At 37.9% G+C, this 13,573-nt stretch overlaps 1 protein-coding gene across 1 annotated transcript in view; it reads right to left on the bottom strand.

Annotated features, from left to right (window-relative positions):
* The window catches only part of zgc:77151 (uncharacterized protein LOC337153 homolog), a 47,511-nt gene extending 41,246 nt beyond the window's left edge, over positions 1 to 6,265 (bottom strand). The window contains exon 1 of the mRNA XM_063486266.1: positions 6,167 to 6,265. Coding sequence (XP_063342336.1) covers positions 6,167 to 6,187 — 21 coding nt within the window. The 5' untranslated portion in view covers positions 6,188 to 6,265. The remainder of the gene's footprint in view (positions 1 to 6,166) is intronic.
* Positions 6,266 to 13,573: the final 7,308 nt, after the last annotated feature.

The raw sequence follows: 13,573 nt of genomic DNA, 5'->3' as shown, positions 1-13,573 counted from the left end.
TTAATATTTACTAATTTACTAATATTAAATTATTGTATTTCCTCATCAGTTTCCTCAATATCACATATTTAGTTTAGTTTTTTTTATTTTTCTTGGATTATAACAAAAGTTTACGGATCTTTTGGATCTTCTGTATGAAAGACACGCTTATAAAAACCAATCCATCGAAGCCACAGATCCACAGTTAGTGTTATTGTTAAATACTGACCTCAATTCTGGTTTTTACCATAAAGAAACAGATGCTGTACTTTATAAAATTAAGAAAATAGTACTGTAATATCATAAAATTAAGTGAATAATTTGGTTAGTCATTGATGGATTATTGGCTGATAACTGACTCAAAATTTACACTACAGAACTAATAAACAGTTACAAGTAGGAACAGCTAGGGTGATGTGCATTTAGTGCTACAGACGTAAATATCAGTCACAAATATGAGAGTTATGGTTTGGAAAAAGAGAAACGATCATTCCCAGGAATAAAGCTCTGACATGTTAAAGGTTTCAATACACTTTTACAAACACAATAATCAGCTTTTTTATACATGTATATAAAAGTGTAATAAAAGTGATAGTTGAGTCTAATTAAACCTCAGACATTACCTTTAATATGTAATAAGACTGGAACAAATATCAGTAAATATTCACATCTGAGAGCAGGAGCCAAACTTATTTTGTATTTTTTATTTAAAAAAATAAAATCTGAATTAATTTATCAAAAATTATATTTTTTGGAAGCTCAGCTGAAAAATTGTTAATGTGTTTAATCAGGAAATGAAAAATTAAATTATAGTCGTCTAACAAATCAATGAATCATCAATATTGTTGGCAGATCAATAAGAAAACACAGCAGAAATATTAAAGCAGAGTAAAACAACTAACCACAAGAGGAAAATAAAAAATTTGATTTTTTCCATGAACAAACGTTGATGTAGAGCTGGGCGATATAAGATTTTTTCATATCACGATTTGTTTTTTTCATTTCAGGCGATAACGATATATATCACGATATAAGCCAAATAACTATATTTGTAAGATTTAAATGTGCCGTTGCTCACAAGTAAAATGTGAAATAATCTGCAGCTTGTTTTGATTTAAATATTTATTTCCCATAATAAGTTTAACAGGGTAGATGTACTTAAGGAACATGAGACTTCAGTTTCAGATAAATAAAGGCAAATATTGCAAACTACACAAAAGGCAGCCGCTAAAGCGTTTAAGTTTCAAAATAGAACAAACAAAACAAACTACTAAATTGTCAATTCCACTTAGAAACAAAATATTAATTCTAAAAATAAATCTTAGTTCGTTTTACAGAAGAACAGACAAAATTGACTAACTTTTGTCAATATCAAATAAACTGAGAACTAAAAGGAAATTCTCAATCTCTCCTTGTTGTATAGCTTAGCTTTTCAAACAGTTTTAACAGTTACTTTAGTCTGACAAAAGCCGAATGACGAATTAGCGCTTTCAGTCAGAGATTGAGCATGCACCGGTTTATTGTATTTCCAGACTTGCTTTCGGCACAATTTACAGCGCGCTACTCTGTTTCTTGTCAGACTTGAAATAGCCGAAATACCTTCACACTACGGAACTTCTATGGCCCTTCCGTTCGACAATCTCTCCGGCATTGGAACCATCATCTCTTTTCTCTTCGGTAACCTTCGCTCACGCTCTCGGTTGATTTTTCTCTAGTCGGCAAACTCATTTCCTTCATTACCTGGGCAGCACGGCTGCAAAAACAAATACACATGTGCGCCTTGGCACTTGTGCTGTACGTAACAAGTCACGTGACGTGACGCTGCGGCTGTGATTGGTTCGGCTCTGCGCTACTTAATTTGGATTGGCTGTTCTTTTTTTTAAAGAGGACAAGAGAGATGAGGCCTATCGCAATAGTTTAATTTTTCTATCGAGAAAAAGTTATTTCGCAATACATATCGTTATCGTTCTATCGCCCAGCTCTATGTTGATGTATTGACGAAATATTGTAATCAGTTTGTTTGGTCAATCGATTAAGCAGATTATTTGTGGAGATCGAACCTTTTATAGCCAAACGAGCAGGAACACAAAGAGTAATAGAATCAAAATGACTGCTCACCTAACACTCAAAGAGCTGGGATTAAATTTTTGCTTAGTGATTGTAAAATGAGTCGTTAAAATAGCTGCTTTTTCACTCCTCTGTTGTCGACTAATCAATTAACCCTGAGGGTGTAGATGTCTGTAGATATAAGAGCCGTAAAAAACAAGAACAAATACCACTGAGCTCAAATTTCAACAAGCCAGAAATGAAAATGTGGATGATTCTTGGTAAGGAGTTACACAATAATGAGAAACAGGACTGGGTTATCGTCTGTCCATACACTACTCCATTCATCCGTGAAACTTTATTTTCTTAATACATGAAGAAATAAAATAAAGGAACAGGAAGACAAGAAAGTAAGAAATTTAGTTCAAGCTACAGAAAAACAAGCCCAGCAACTAATCCTACGACTACCACGTTAATCCCTGGAATCGTAGATATGTGCAGGTATGGGCAGGAAAAAACAAAAGTACAGCAAGCTAAGACATAACCACAAATCATCTCACGCTGACACAGGAGGAGAAACTTTCTCTTTAAAACCATACACAGACAAAACTCAACAGCAACACTGCTGATTATTTGTGGCACATAATCAAATGATCTGAGATGTCTCAGTTTCTACACGTGTGAGCAGGAAAAGCTCAAATCGGACGAGCTGAAAAACAAACTTTTGGTGATTTGTTGGTCATCAAAATTTGTATTTTAGTGAATCAGTGGTGCTATGTGGAGACTGAATAAGCTCAAAGCACCATAAGTGTAATTAAGCTGGAAATAAGAGGATTTTCTTGCTTAAATTGTGATTGTGATGTGAGTCATTCATACAAACTGGAAGTTTATGCACAGATCTCATTTATATTGAGAAAATGTACTTTTCGGCTCCACGTCCACAAAGTTTAACCTAAAAAACGACCAAATCATTTGCTGATAATCTACCAACCATAAATCCACTCACTGTTAGCAACGCAGCTGCAGATATTTGAACCAAGATATTTGCTATATTATAAATATAATACACCAGTAATCATTCAGTACCCTATAGTCAGATATTTTGAGAAATAAAAGTCATTTTTTATTAAACACGTAACCTTACTCAACAGAAAATGACCCTGCTGTGCTTCTGATTTATTATCTGAAGACCAACACAACACTTTTAGTTTAATGTTGGGTAATCATTTTAGATATTAAAATGTGCCTAAGTAGAGATAGATGACAAAAATACAACTTACTATGTACTTATTACTCAGGTTATTACTCAAACACATAAGAAAGAAACGTACATTTTGACCTTAAAGATCACCATCACATTTGATTGATTTGTGTTCAGCTGCTAATCTATGAACCGACTCACTGAGCAATTTAGTTTAAAAGATTTAAATGGCAGAAGCAGAAAAAACAAAAACCCAACAAAGTAACAATTTTTGTCTTTAGCTCACGTTTAACACACAGCTGCCCCACACTGACAAATCAGTATCAGCGCTCGTTCATTTCCTTCCATGATCTAAATCAATTAATCTCAGATGTCTTCACTTTTATACACGTTTAAATACATACAGAAATTCTACTTACTCACATGAGCTGAAGCTCAATGTTGGGTTGGTTAAGTTCTGAGTAATTGTTCATCAAAATGTTTGAGGCTCTCCTAATCAATGAATCCATGAAATGATAACTTTAGATTGGAAAACTGAGTAAAGTGAACACAGCACAGTAAAATAAACGACTTCTTTTCTGTTGAATTTATCAATGAGATCATTTTTTTTACACTTAGGAACAGAAAAATTTACTTTTTTTGGTCACATTTAACAAAAGAAACTAGCAGAAAAATCACCTTTAAACTGGTTTCTGAGTTTTTTTTTTTTTTTACAAATCTACTAATCAACTATGTCATTTACGATCTTTGTAAGCAAAGATTCACTGTTCAGCTCACATTTAACAAACTGAAGATCAATCGATATCGACAGCAGAGGCGATTAATTTCCTCCAATAAGATCACCTGTAAACATTTATGCTGCTCATATCTGATCAAACCCAATCAAGAAACACAACGTAACATAAAAATGTCTGCAGGTCATTTGTGTGATCAATAACCAACCGATCAGTGATCTTCAGTCAGACAGTTACACAAAGTTCAAACATAAACATCACCTTAAAATTAGTTTCAGATTCATTTTGTATTAATGTGTAAACTCAGCTGAATACTCATTAACCATGAAGGAAGATCTTTGTAAGTATGAAGGCGGGAAAAGACACACAACAAACTTTCTGAAGGAATTTGGAGTAATGGGAACACAAAGAGCTGTAACAGACAAACTAGTTTATAGGTACGTTTTATGGGTTCATTGTCTAACCAATCAATCACCGACATGCAGGCATTTGAGGAGGAGAGCTCATTTACACTAACAAACACAAAAATCACCTTTAAATTAGTTTCTGACTCATTTTCTTATCAATGTATCCCCCGACTCTAATTAGAAGCAGGAAAAGGACTCAAACTAAGTCAGTATTTAGTCCTGCAGAACCAGTTTCAGCCCCTGAATTAGTTGCATACATGTATTTAAGTTAATTACAGTGAGAATATATGATAAATACCAGCATGAAGTGAGCTTTCTGTGTCATAAACATGCCATTATCCAGTGTAGCCCAGTCTACCAGTATCTTTTTCCTTTTTTTCCCCCGTGGCCCTGGGGGAGGGCTGAAGCAGTGCTCCAGCCTACCACAGGCAGGAAAATAAGAGGCACATAATATAATCTGAGCTGTGAGAGGCAGCCCTCTGTCTAAAATGCACACACACACACACACACACACACAGGAATTTAAGATGGAAACCCTTAATCTGCACCATGCCTGCGTCAGTTCTCGTGATATTTCTGACAATAATGCAGTGAGATTTTTTTTTCTAACACTGTTTTCAACCCAGGAAGGAAGAGAAATTAAAAAACGTCTCCTGCTTTGCACATAAATAAATAAATAAACTAAATAAAGCGAGCAGTATTGACCTTGGGTATATCCTGTTATTCAAAAGCTCACAAGTTCAGCACTGAAGGAAAAACTCTCAGTGTTGCAGTAAATTAATATTTAAACAGAGACATTATAAAAATATACAAGCAGCACTGGAATATTAAATATCCCCCACATCCACGCAGCGCCACACATGGAGGATTTCAGTCCAAATAAATGACTTTTATTTCTTATAAAGCCCAGGCTGCCCTCGCTGTGTGTCCTCTGGCGTGTTTCCTGCTCGCTCGATTTTTATTTTATTTTGATTTTTTTATTTTGCACTTGAAATAGCCTTGACAAAAAAACAACAACTCCACATTTCAGTTCCCCCTTCACGCAAACACACAATAATAAGATTCCTCCTTAAAACTGTGCCAATTACAGCGGAGACAAAATGTCGGGGAGGATTTGATCATAATATCAATATGCTTCCTATTAAAAGCAACACTGCTCCACCTAGTCCTGAAAAATATTTCTAATCTCTAATATCACGTCGGGCTGGGAATTAATTCTCATAAAAATGGAGAACATGTCGATGGTAGCTCGGCTGCTTTTTCTTTTGGGCTGGAAAAAAAAGGAGGGTAAAAGTTTCCTGATATTTTCAGGGTAAGAATTTAATTTTATTTTGAGCTAATGTGCTTCTTGTTAGTGTGGGTGGGGGTTGGTAGCCGGAGGAAGAAACTGTCGACACGACACACAAAGAAATTAATCATTAACACGGAGAAAATATCAGAAATATTAAACTGGAATTTAACGGCTGGGTAGGATAGGAAACGAGGCGACAGCTCGGTGTCACAGCCCATTGTTTCCCCCCACGAAATATACAAATATCACCGATTTATTTGGAGCCAGAAAAAAGTTGAGCCTGGCTGAATAAAGTTGTAATTGCAGTCAGAGCAACTCTCCGTGCCTGGGTTTGGCTGATATGAGAAAACACTCAATACGACATGGCCAAAGTAAATGAAATAAAACCCAGAATTCAGGCTTCAATCCGCGCCGACGCTAGCTTAAAATATTCTCCACGTCAACAGGTCAAAAACGGCCGGCCACCAGCGACATAAACGGCTTTATTTGGAAATTACATCGGCTTTACCTGTATTGCATTGTGCTCCATTGCAGTCCTGCATTCCCCTCTCTGTGAGGCCCTTCTCCGGTTACGCCGCCGGGACTCGCCGACACACAAACAAACGCACCAGAGGAAGAATAAAAAAATAAAATAAAAAATAATAAACCTTTTTTTTTTTTTTTTTTTTTTTTTTTTGGACAGGATCTAGGTGTGGCCAAAGTTTGCCACAGACTACAACTTAATGTTAAAGTCACTCTCACAGCGGAGTTGGAGCATCTTTAGCTTCAGAAACGTGACGTATTTCCGACCGACACGGAACACGAGGGCGGGGTTTACACACGGCAGTTTAAACCCAGGAGTCACACGGTTATTATTTTATTTTACTCTTTACTTCATTCCATTTCAACAGTTTAACCGCAGCGGCTCCTTTAGCGGATTTTAAAAAGTAACAATATCGACATGAAGGATGCATATACAACATATAACTACATTAGGTTTTTAAAGGAAGCTAATTATAAAGCAATAACTAAAATTATAGCTGTGGCAATCAATAAATAAAAAAATCAAATCAATCAAAAAATAAATAAAAATAGTTCACTGAAATAAAAGTAGGAACAATAGTATGAAAAAATATCTTAGACAACTTTATGTACTTGAAAAAAAGGAAAGAATCAGGAGATGTAATCAGTCCTTATCTCTTTGGGTTGATTTAAATCTTTACCCTGATAAATACCCCCTATATCAGGTTTGTCAAACATAAGGCCCAGGGGCCAGAATCAGCCCAGCAAACACTCGGACTTAGACATTCATACTATACCGACGTTATTAAGTAATATGTAAACAAGTAAATGACAGAACTTTTTCTGGTTTTGCCAGCTGCTATAGAAATATCTGATTTTTACACTGTCTCCACAGTTTAAAATGGATTAACAAAACTTCTTATTTTACACATTTATTATAATTTAAACCCACAGAGTTGTGCTGACAGATTCCCTTCATGCATTTCTTTATCATGTACAAAGACTGAGACATACAGTTGAAATTACGCCTCTTTTTCTCAGCTAAACCTCTTTAACACCAACATAAATGAACTTTCACTGCTCCAGTCCACATAAGATCAAAGTCTTTATAATAATAAAAAATAGTAAAACAAATGCTCAACTAATGACAAACTAAACTGAGCAGCAGTTGGGTCATCGAACATTTGGGTCCAGAAACGAAAGCAACAGGAAAAAAAAAAAAATTATATTTTATTTCTGGTCCTGAGGGAATTTCCCAACTATGTTTTTAATGCGGTACATCTTATCTTAAGTTAAACCACATGACTAAAAACATGAAACAAGCCTTTTTTGTTGATGTTACATGTGTGTACCAAATGTCACGCATGCAGGTGAAACACAGCCCCGGGGCTGCTTTATAAAACAATACTGTAGGTGCTGCTTTTATGTGCACAAGCTCCTCGCCTCAAATAAATGTCTAAATTATTCTTTATCAAATCTTCCAAACAAAACCAAATAAATAAGTCACGTAGCTATCCTGCTCTTTTTCTTTTCTTCACCTCTTATCCAAGAGACTGCTTCAGTTCTCCAACCAAAATGTGGAGAGTCCCAGGTATTTAAATCCTAGTGGGGGTTGTCCCCTTTGGAGCTGGTCGTTGACCCACTATTAACCATGCATGTCATGAGCCAAGGTGTGAATGGGACAACCCCCAGTAGGGTTTACAGACTCTCCACCTTCTGGTGAAGCATCTCAGGCTACGTCCACACTGGCCCGGATAGATTTGAAAACGGCGTTTTCGTCTAAAAACTCTCCGAGTCCACACTAGTGTTTTCAGTCGTTTTCACAGAGTTGTGCATCCACATTGAAACACTTACGTTCCAGTGCTGCACATGCGTGAAACACAAGACGATTCGACCTGCCTCATTTCTGTCTGCCGCTTATTTACTTTCCGGCTCTTTGAAACGTCGCAGCAAAATGTCGAGGAAAAGCACCGAGTTTTTTAAATGGACTAACAATGAGGTGGAGTTGTTGCTGCGAGTAACACAAAAGTACAAAGTTTCAAAAGCGAGTGAGAATTAAAGAATTTGAAGAAAAGCATCTGGAGCATGTACAGACTGATATTAATCTTTAATAGGGCTGTCAAACAAAACAACTGCTGTATAATGCCCTCCGCTATCTTAGTTTAATTGGTCACATGACTGCATCACATGACTAAAATGCGTCATTGTTTTCGAAAGTCTCCGTTTTCGTTGTCCACACTGCGACACGAAAGCACCGTCTTCAAATGTATGTGTTTTTGAGAGCGTTTTCAAAACGCTGCGTTTTCCTTCGGGGTAAACGCCGTCTCAGTGTGGACGGGAGGCCAAAACGGAGAGAAAACGATGCGTTTTCAAACGAAAAGACATTAGTGTGGACGTAGCCTCAGAAAAGGTCCAGCTCTTATGAATATGATGATCATATGAATATTATGATCTGGATAACTGAGAACCTACACAGACTCTTAGTACCATGTTTTTATGTTTTTTGTTGTAGTTTTGAAATTATAGAAGTAAAATAAGGAAAACTGCTGACTTTTGAGTTTTTCTTTCCTTTCTTTTACTAAGGAGGGGGGATTCTGAAGTGGAAGGGAATATGATGTATATTAGCATTTCTAGGGCTACAACACCTTCATTGTTTTAGTTCTATAGTTTCATAATATCCTACAAAATCACAACATTATTGTAAAGAACTGGAAGGTTAAGGTACCAAATAACCATGGAAGGCCTCTGCAGATACGCACCGGTGGTGAAAGACTCATTCCTCTTTTTTTGTTTCGGTCACAAACTCCTTAAAATGTCTTTCAGAGTTTTTCAGTCCAGTCCTGTCCCTGACCATTTTGAGCATTTGTGTCCAAACATAACAGACAACTTAGCAAAGAAGAAAGTTTTAAATTGTATCTTCAGGCACTTTTTTATTAGCAGCTTTTCACAAAAACACATTCGTTCCTATTTCTTTAGTCTAATCTATGAAAAATACCAAAGATAACACAGTTTGACATAAAACAGCATTTTTGCACCAACAAGCTGATTCCCAAAGAGCTGTTAGCTGAAGACTTGGCACATCTCAGCCTGCTGTGCAGTCTGTTATTTAGAATTTGAGGAATCTGAACAAGTGGAGGACAAAAGAAGAAGTGGCCTGAGAAAAACTATGTACAGCAGATAAACATTGTCTGAAAGTCAAAAAACAAGAGACACATGTGGACCTTCAGCGTGTCTCAGTCAAGGAGCCATCGTTAAGGAAGGGAAACAGGTTTTCAGCTCATACATCGTCTCTCGATGTATCTCTCCAAAAGTTGATTCTGTTCATCTGGACGTTTTGTGGGAAAACGTTACGTCCAGATGAACAGAATCAACTTTTGGAGATTTACTTTCCTGGATGATAGAGAATGCATCAAGACCCTCTCGATGTATGTTTCAGTCATTTCACATTTTCTGGAAAAATGTAAAGAAATGAGGGGGGGCTCAAGACTTTTGCACAGTACTGCAACTCCACAACTATGAGGCCAATAAGAATAACGCTGAGTGTGTGGATAGTTCATCAGTATCACTGTGACTGTTTTTTAGAGTGTGAGGTCATTCAGGACCTCCCCGACTATATCTGTGCTGAAGTACTTAAACACGCCACAAAACTCATCGATTAGAGGTTTTAGTAAAGACACGGGGAGATCCACGCTCCAGGTTTTGCCCCTTCACTCTAATCTGACTGCAAAATATGACCGTGTCCCACTGCAAGAGGTTTTATGGACATATGCAACTTTTTCTAGCGACCACTACATGACCAGATCCTATCATTGTGCACAAATATATCAAAAATATGCTACAATTTGGCCTCCAGATGGACTTTAATCATGGGGGTTGGGATCATGCGTTGAACTTCCAGAAAGTTATGCAGGATGTGCAACCGTAAAACAAATGAGTCAAACTTTCCTGCTCAGACTTGCATAGAGTTCATTTGTCGTCAGCATTTAGAAGCCTGATGTGTTTTTGGGATACTTATTATGTAATGTTTTCACATGTCATTCTTTCATTTCTTTGTGATCCAAAATCTAAAAGAAAGAAGGTGCTTCCTCCAGCTAGTGGTGTTAAAGTGACACAAGTCTGGGATTAAAAGTCTTAATAAAGTCTTCATTCAGCCTGCAGTCACTTTATTAGTAATAACTGTGAACGTATATTTGAAAGACACGAGGCTGGATCAGAGCAACATTAGAATTAACTTTCCAACAGGATATTGTCGGTTATTTAAGGGTAGCACTTGAGTAAAAGATCGGGACTTTTATGTTATTTATGGTAGAGTCTATGCAGAGTCAAACCAAAGGGATAACTCCTAACACAGACCGGAGAAATAAAAAAACAAGTGTTTATTTAGGAAAACCGAAGAAGCGGAGAGGTCACCCAAAGACCAGACAACAGACCAGAGGACGGTGGGACTTTCTAAACCCCCGAGGTAATCAGGGAAACAGCCAAGGGAAAGAGACAGGTCAAGACAATCAAGACAATCACAAAACTCAAAGTGAGACAGCTAAACACAGAGACACAGCACAGGCAGGAACAATCCACTCAAACAAACTCTTCACCAGCAAACAAAAAACACACTGACGAGTAAAGAAATCCAAACTACAGCGACACTGAACAGTGACAGAAACTCAAATACAACAGCTGAGACTCCAGAAAATCCAAAAACCCAACAGGACTCTGAACAGAACGAGAAATCAGATCTATTTAAATTTAAAACCTCTAAAACAGCAAACAGTGTGTGGTGGTTTGGTGCTCTGTGGAGTGGGTGTCTGGGTGGGTGGAGGCCTTGGTGGTCCAATACCTGAGACACAAATCTGGTTTTAGGGACTTTTTGTCCCTATTTTTTTTTATGAAACGAGCTTTAATGCAATTCTTTTTCTTTACAGTGATTGTGGTTTATTTTACTGCTCTGGTGTGTTTATTATTTTTGACTGTTATTTATTTCACAATTATTTATGGAATAAGAAAGTCTTTGTTTGAATTGACAACATTAAGGAAACGATATTGGTTATGACTTTGTTAGCGAGCTGAAGTTTGTGCTTTGGATGGTTCTCGTTTCGACAGGCAGATGTTTTCTGGATTGTGCGTCTTCTTGTCATGTTGGTCGTGTGTGTGATGACGTTGCTTCCTTTGTGTGTCTGTTGGTCTTGTTTTGAAAGAGATTTCTTCAAAGTGTGGATTCAAATTCAAGAATCTGAACAGATTAAATAAATATACAAAACTTAACATTTTCTTTATATGCACACAGATTTTTTATTATTATTATTTTTCTCCATTCCTTTTTCCAGATGTGTGAAAGTTAAAGGAAATGTTTGCAGCTGTCGCTCATTTAACTGAACGTTCGTTGACGGCGTCTTGCTTGGATTTTCTTTTCCGAGCCGTCGGTTGATATTCGAAGCTCTCCGTCTCCTTTTCAGCAGGTAAAAATACTTGTCAGGGTTTAAATATGGCGACCGACTCTGACTCCTGAGTACACAGTGTCTACATTTCCAAGTCTAAAAATAGAGCCAAGGCAGGAATATTGAGCATCTTTCAACAAGGCAAAGGATTTACATGTAAGGAAGCACAACAAGCATGATAAGCAAATATGAGAAATATTCATGCACACAGGTGAACTTTAATCATATTCACAGCAGGGCTCAGCAGAAATACAATGAAAATCTCAAAACCTGATGAGGAGCAAAGACAGCAGGACTGTAGATACACTGAGAGCTAATTAGGAAACAAATGCAGGTGAAAGTAATGAGGACGGAGCCAAGGATCGAAAAAGGAGAGCGAGGAACCACAAAGGGGCACACAACAGAGGCTGTGAGGAGGATTACCAAAATAAAACAGGAGAGAAGCACAACAACACCAAAAACCTGGTCCAAAAACAGCTGCAGTTCCTCTGAAGGCCACTGGAGGCTCCAGCAGTTCTCCCAGGTTAACATGTGTTTACAGACTGATACAAAACACAGATGTGGTCTGTGTAGGTCCTCCTTCATAAAAACATACAGAAGGATCATTTTAATTTTATAGCTCCTCTAATTGGATACCATTAAGTTGGGTGGATCATGTGTTTTTACACGGTCCACAGTTTTGTCCAGATGAAGTGAACTTCTTCACAGGTGCTCGCATCACGCTTCAAATCAGAATGAAGGATGGAGTAAAGTACTAAAGTGGTGCTGTCACAGAATTTTTTTTTTATTTTCAACTTCCATTTAAATCTTTAAAATCAGCAGAAAGCTAAAAGTGGAACTGAATCTGCTGTCCCAGCCTCCTCTGTAACTGATAAGATGAAAACTTCCAGAAGGCTGTTTACCACACAGGATTTACGGCTCCATAGAGCCCCATTCATTCTGCACTCACTCAAGAGCGCCCCCTGCAGGATCAAAGAGGGATTTTTGTCCTCCCCTATCATTTCCAACCACAGTTTAGTAATTTGACATCAAAATTTTTGGTGGGGCAGCCAATCAAATTTCTGGTGTGCATTGTCCCCCCACCCCCACCCCAGGCCCTCTGTTCTTTAGCTGCAGCCCTGGTTGATCCTTGGATCTCAGTGTTGTTCAGTGTCTTTGCAGATAAGGGGTTAAAATGTAAACAGTTTCTGATTAGATCAGCAACCTGAAATCATCCGGCATCTCATTAACCAGTTGAAGAAATATCTGTTGAACTTTTTAAAGGAGTTTCTCCTTCCCACTGTTGCCAAAACACTTGCTCATATAGGGTCATATGACTCTTGGGTTTTTCTCTGCATTATTGCAGGGTCTTTATCTTGCATATAAAGCACATTGAGGCAACTGTTGTTGTGATTTGGTGCTATAGAAAATAAAATTGAACTGAGTTGAAGTCTTCAAAAAACAGGAACTTTGTCACGGAATCCACAAAATCCAAACTTTAGGAGTTAAAACACGTGAAACAGCCACTCAGAGTCCTCATCACTCCAATATTTCATCTGCTTTTGAGCACGTGCACATGACGTGCTCACTCCTGCCTCTCTGGTGGTGATTTGAATGTACGCTGCAGTTACCAGCTGCATCCAGCAGAGGGAGGAGGCACGTGGTGAACTGGACCCACCATGGGGCCAGAGCAGGAAGTGCATGTGGCGGCAGGCCTGGACTGCAGAGCTCAGTCTGCACATGTGAGGCTTTGAGCTCATCTGTGAGGATTCGTGGAAACAAAAGCAGCTTTTATTCGTGTTTTCCCTCCGCTCGCTGTGAGACACGCTGAACTACAGGCCAGCGAGCGCTCTGTGGGCTGTGGGTACATACTCAGCGTTTCAGGAAGGTTTCTCAGTGAAGTGACCCCGTGCTAAAAAAGGTGCTTCAGAGCTTCCTTTATTACCTGTTTTATTAGCAGAGGACTCAGGTGAGTGAAACCACTTTAAAACCAATCAGAGGAC

Source organism: Pelmatolapia mariae, linkage group LG10_11 (genome assembly GCF_036321145.2).
Source record: "Pelmatolapia mariae isolate MD_Pm_ZW linkage group LG10_11, Pm_UMD_F_2, whole genome shotgun sequence".
NCBI classification, from domain to species: Eukaryota; Metazoa; Chordata; class Actinopteri; order Cichliformes; family Cichlidae; genus Pelmatolapia; species Pelmatolapia mariae.
This window is presented reverse-complemented; position numbering and strand designations above follow the sequence as displayed.